The sequence below is a fragment of the Trichosurus vulpecula genome, chromosome 4 (genome assembly GCF_011100635.1).
Source record: "Trichosurus vulpecula isolate mTriVul1 chromosome 4, mTriVul1.pri, whole genome shotgun sequence".
Classification (NCBI taxonomy): domain Eukaryota; kingdom Metazoa; phylum Chordata; class Mammalia; order Diprotodontia; family Phalangeridae; genus Trichosurus; species Trichosurus vulpecula.
Window position 1 is genome coordinate 214,678,886 of NC_050576.1, and position 5,989 is coordinate 214,684,874.

At 48.0% G+C, this 5,989-nt stretch overlaps 1 protein-coding gene across 1 annotated transcript; it reads left to right on the forward strand.

Moving 5' to 3' along the window:
* Positions 1 to 1,628: 1,628 nt before the first annotated feature.
* On the forward strand, positions 1,629 to 4,459 carry MYADML2 (myeloid associated differentiation marker like 2). Its single transcript, XM_036756805.1, has one exon. The coding sequence runs from the start codon at positions 2,156 to 2,158 to the stop codon at positions 3,077 to 3,079; it is 924 nt and encodes a 307-aa protein (XP_036612700.1). The 5' UTR covers positions 1,629 to 2,155; the 3' UTR covers positions 3,080 to 4,459.
* Positions 4,460 to 5,989: the final 1,530 nt, after the last annotated feature.

Here is a 5,989-nt window from a genome sequence, read left to right on the forward strand (position 1 = left end):
CCATTTGGAAGCAGTGGTAGAACTGGTTTGATGGTTATTCCCAGAGCAAGGGTGAATACCTGGAGAGAAGGGTAATGGGTAGGGATATGGGACAGGTCGAGAGATGACCAGGGTAAATGGTCAGATGGGGTGTAAAACATGGTCTGGAATCAGGAGTAATCTAGATACAGAGGGCCACAAGCATTTACCCTGGCTTATTCACCAATCAGGACAACACAGCCCCAAAGCTTTAGTTCCCAAACTAAGTTGACTAGGTCAGCTAAGGCTTGGCCTCCAGAGGTGGTTTGGTAGTCTGGAGGAAGTTGGTATAAGGCAGATGGCAAGGAGCTGTCTAGGATAGATGGTCAGATGGGATGTAAAACCTGGTCTAGAACAAAGTCCAACCTCTAGGTCTATATGTATGACCTGGACAAGTAATTTAATCTCTCAGCATCCTAGGCAGTTCCCTAAGAGGGTACAGTTCCACTTAGGTATAGAATGTTCCCTTGCTGGAAATTCCCTATTATGCCAGTGGAATCACAGGTCCGGTCCAAAAAGAGACAAAGAAAGGGAGGAAAAAAAAAACATCCTTGAGCTGCCTCCTTCACAAGAGCTGTTGTGAATTCAGGGCTTTGCGAGCCTTAAAGTACTATTACAAAAAGGAGTTACTATTGTTTTAAAAATAACAATCCGAAATTTAAAATATTTCCCCACCCCCAGCATTTCATTGAGATAGAAGTCCTACAAAAAATAATATGTATGCAGTGATGGTATTTATTTTTGGTTTTTGTTTTCCCTTTCAGTCACATTTTTAGAAAGACCAGACAGGGGCAGCTAGGTGGTGCAGTGAGTAGAGCAATGGCCCTGGAGTCAGGAGGACCTGAGTTCAAATTCAGCCTCAGACACTTGACACACTTACTAGCTGTGTGACTTTGGCTAAGTCACTTAACCCCAATGGCCTTGCCTTCCCCCCTCAAAAAAAAAAAAAAGAAAGACCAGATAGGTCAAAGAAATTATTTCTGCCCCCCTCCCCCCCCCCAAAAAAAACCCCCTAATCTAACAAAGTGTGAGGACGGGAACATAGGGACCAGGAAGGGAGTGGGGAGAGGAGATCATTTTTAAATCATGGTTGTTGTTCAGTCATGTCCAAATCTTCTCAACCCTATTTGGCGTTTTCTTAGCAAAGGTATTGGAGTGGTTTGTCATTTTCTTTGCTGAGTGGTTTAAGGCAAACAGAGGTTAAGTGACTTGCCCAGGGTCACACAGCTAGTGAGTGTCTGAGATCCAATTGAACTCAGGTCTTCCTGACTCCAGGCCCATGGCTCTATCCACTTCACCACCTAACTGCCCAGGGAAATCATAGTGAGAAAGTCATTACTTCCATATAGAGATCCAGGAATTATATTCTGCAGCCTAGAGAAAGGGGGAGTTGCTAAAGGGGTGGAGGTGGGAAGGTTAGCCAAAGATAAGAGGCTCCTGAGATCAGTACAAGGCTGTCCAAGAGGCTAACTAGGGTAAGAAAGAGGAGAGGAAGGACAGATAAGGTCAAAATGGAACAGACCTCTTTGAGCTTACGGCCATCTGCCTTGTCAATCTCATCCCACACCACCGTCCCCACCCCCAGCTCCTAAGCCCTAAGGCTCGTTCTCCTCATAGCGCTGTGGGCCCCTGCCACAAGAATGGCAACAGAGTCAGAGCTTGATGTGTTCCAGGACCAACAACTCCCTCCTGTCCTTGGCAGAGATAAGCAAGCCCAGCAGCACTAAGTGTGGCTGTTTCGCAGTAAAAGACTCAGCTCCGGTCACCATCGGGTTGATGGGTCTGGCATAATTAGAAGAGAGTGAGGGTCGGGTGTCCAAACCCCCCAGTCAAAGCTGGGGGCTGGGCTATTCTGGGTCTATGAATACATATGCCTATTTATACCACTGGGGCGGCCGGCAGCCTTCTGTAGCAGAGAACTACGCAGAGCTGCTGCCACCACTGCTGCTGCTACCAAGCGGAGCTGACTGCAATGTCAGGACAGCAGCCGGAGACAAGAGGAATCTGCTGACAGCCGAGAGGCCCCTGAAGCAGCCCAACCCTGGTGGGATTGAGAGGCTCTTAGACACCAGCAAGATGAAACAGATTGGCTAAGTACCCCCCCAGGAGGTGAGGCTGGCGTCCTCAGGTTGGAGGGATGGGGAGTACCATGGATCCCCCAGGGGGTCCATACCTGAACCTGGGAGCTGTCACATCCCCAGTGGGCACCACCCGCCTGCTACAGCTGGCATTTGGCTGTGTCACCTTCAGCCTCGTGGCACACCGGGGCGGCTTCGACGCTGCCTATGGGACCTTCTGCATGTCTGCCTGGTGTTTTTGCTTTGCCCTCACTGGTCTGGTGGTGGCCTTCGAGTTCACCCGACTCCACGGCTGCCTCCGTCTTTCCTGGGGCAACTTCACTGCAGCCTTCGCCATGCTGGCCACCCTTCTGTCAGCCACGGCCGCCATTGTCTACCCTCTCTATTTTACCAGGCTCGAGTGCCCCCCGGAGCCAGAAGGCTGCACTGCCCGTGACTTCCGCCTGGCCGCCAGTGTCTTTGCGGCTTTACTCTTTGTAACTTACGCTACCGAAGTGGTCCTGACTCGGGCACGGCCGGGCCAGGTCACCAGCTACATGGCAACCGTGTCTGGCCTGCTGAAAATCGTCCAGGCTTTTGTGGCCTGCATCATCTTTGGGGCCCTGGTCCACGACAGCCGCTATGGGCGCTTTGTGGCCACTCAGTGGTGTGTGGCGGTGTACAGTATATGCTTCATAGGCACCGTGGTGGTGGTAGGCTTGAGTGTGACTGGCAGGGCTGGAACTCTGGGCTTCCCCTTTGACCGGATAGTAGTCGTGTACACATTTCTAGCTGTGCTGCTTTACCTAAGTGCAGCAGTGGTCTGGCCTGTCTTCTGCTTTGACCCCAAGTATGGGACTCCCTCAAGGCCCTCAGGCTGTCCTCAAGGAAGCTGTCCTTGGGATAGCCAGCTAGTGGTGGCCATCTTCACTTATGTCAACTTTCTCTTCTACATTGCTGACCTGGCCTATTCCCAGAGGATCCGATTTGTGCCCAGTCTGTAGGCCCAAGAGAGCTAATGCCACCCTCTACCACCCTCACACAGACACATACACACATTCTCTGTGCTGGGGTTGACCCTTCTCTCTCTGACTTGAGGACTTCTGGATGTATTTGAGGGAAAGAAAGGGTGTGTGGGGAGGGGGAGAGCAGAGGGAGAATGTCTGGGATGAAGTTGCTGAGTCTTGAAGGAGGGAAGACTGAGGTAGGGAGGGCAACAGGCATAGAGAAGACAGGAGACTGACACTGGGAAGGCCACAATCAAAGAATGCATTAGGTCCATGTGAGGGAATTCAGTAACCCAGGGTAAGGATGTGACTCTAAATGGGGAGGAAAGAGTATTATATTGTCTACCCAGAACTTAGATAGCTGGAACAGGACAATTTACCTAAAACCCATTTGCCTCAAAATTATTTGCCTTATGGGATGAGCTCAGTAGATCAGTATGTATATGGATTGTAAGCTCCCTGAAGGGACTATTTCACTTTATTTGTTGTATCCTCAGAAGTAGCATAGCACACATAGAAAGCCCCAAATGTCTGTCGAGCTTCATTGGTTTTCATTATTTTAATATCATCACACTATATTGCTGTAGTTTTAAAATTTCTTTCTGGAGAATTGCTTTTTAGCGGGTGATTGGTTTGGACCTCCCTTCTTGGAGACCCTTTAGTCTAATCCCCTCATTATACAGGTAAGAAAATGGAAAGCTAGGGAATTCGAATGGTTCGTTCAATGTTACACTACTGATCAGCGGCAAAGCTCTAACTAGGACTCCTGACATCTGGTCTAGCACTCCTTCCATTTTTGTTTGCTATTTCTTGGCTCACTGAGCTAGCAAGAAGTAAAGGTTGGATCTGGAAAGCAGCCAGGAGGAGGTTGGGGATGGTGGGGATAGAGATGTGCGCCATTTCTTACAGAATGAGAACCCAGCTCAGGATGCCCTGGACCCAGATCCACTACTGCCTGGCGAGAACATTTGGGGGCACAGAATGCTGTAGACATGATGCATTGCAAAAGACTAAAATACTCTGGGGACCTTTCCATGTCATGAAGGCCAACGTTTGGGGTCAAAAAGACTGGAGTATCTTGAGTAACGTAGTTTCCCCCCTATCCTCAGTTTCTGGACTTCTGGATTCCCATCAGGAGCAACAAGTTTACATTCAATTAGATCAGTACTTCCCTTCCCAGAGGCCCCTACTAAAGAATCCAGGATGGCCCCAACATGGAAAACAGCCGACCATGTTATCTTCTGACTCCATCTTGGCTCCACCTCCATCATTCTTCGGCCTATGGCTCCAGAGAACTTTGGCTGAGCAGCTGCTACGTCTAAGTCTTTCAGGGAGTACCTAAGAATGGAAATAAAGTAGAAGTTGATTTGTACCCTGGTTCTGACTGCATCATTTCATTAAAGCATCTCTTCCTCTGTCAAGCATATTATAGGCTCAGTCACAGAATATTAGAGCTAAGAGACTTCAGAGATAATTTACTCAAACTGCTTCATTTTATAGATAAGGCCTAGAGGAAGGGAAGAGACTTACCCAAGGACACACAATTAGATATGCCCTCTTCATGTCCTGTTCCTTGGGCAAAAGGCCTGAGGGCTCCCCCCATGTTGCCTTTGCTACATTCTCCCCAGAAAAAAAAATATTCATGTGTGTTCTCAAAATTTGGGGATACAGTAGAGGTGCTAGTCTCTTCACACCACAGGGCTTCTGGGTACAATCTGCCACCAAGGAAGGGAGAAATGGAAAAGGGGATTTTGTCCTCCTCACTGACCACTCTACTCTGGCAAGACCTAGGGCCTCTGGCTAAACTATCTCTGAGTCTGTATAAGGAAGATTTACCCCTTCATTAACTGAGTCTGCCCAGCCTCCCCAGACTCCACTTCCATGAAAGCTCATTCTCCAGTTTTATCATTATCATCATCAATAAACATTTATTAAGTGCTTGCTATATACTAGGCTAAGCACTGGGCATACCAAAAAAAAAGCAAAAAAAGCAAAAACAGGATTCCTGACCTTGAGGGGCCCATATGCTAATGGGGTTTCTCTCTGAGAGTCCCCTTTATCCCTCTCCTGTGTGAGTAGCTGCCTGGTTTCTATAACAAAGCAGGTTCTCATAGTTCATATAGCTGTTTCTGGATAGGCAGGGCAGAGCCCGTCAGAGAGTAGGCGTGGAATGTGGCCCCAGTTCAGGTAGTTTTCCCAGCAACTGCTATGAAACCCTGCCAGTACAGTGTCATATCTGTTCTATTTTCACAGCTTCAACTATCACCCTATGTAAATGAATCACAAATTTCTATCTCTGGCCTCCTAGGTGCCAGTTCCATATCTCAAACTGCCTCATACTCAGCTCCCTCCCTCCCTACCTCCCTCCCTTCCTTCCTTTCCCACCTTGCATCCCTTATCCAAAAATCCACCTGGTTTTCATTCCAAAATGTCTTATAAAAGTTGATTTCTTTATAGGTGCAACAGCTCTTTGCATCACCTTCTCTTACAGAGTGAGGAAATTGTCAGAATCCTTGTTAAGAATTTGGGGGCTTGTAGTGTTTGCTGCTTTTCCTAATCTTAGAAAAGTGGTAGAAAATACCGAGCAATTTAGAATTGGACTATGTGATATTATGTCACCCCACAGGAAGCTTGAACAAGATGGGGAGAGAGAATACAGAAGAAAGGAAGACAGAGATGGGGACAGAGTGCCTAGCAGTACAGCAGCTGTGGTATTGACCACGTTCTCCCTCCGACACCTGGGGGGAAGGAGAGAATGTAAGACTGAGGTGGTGATTAGAAAGATAAAGATTGCCTCTAGCTGCCCTTTGTGGCTTGAACATGTCTGATTATGAGGAAATACCTCTGAGGGGGAAAGTGCAGGAACTGGGCTATTCCTCTACAAAGGTTAGAGAAAAGCCAACCATT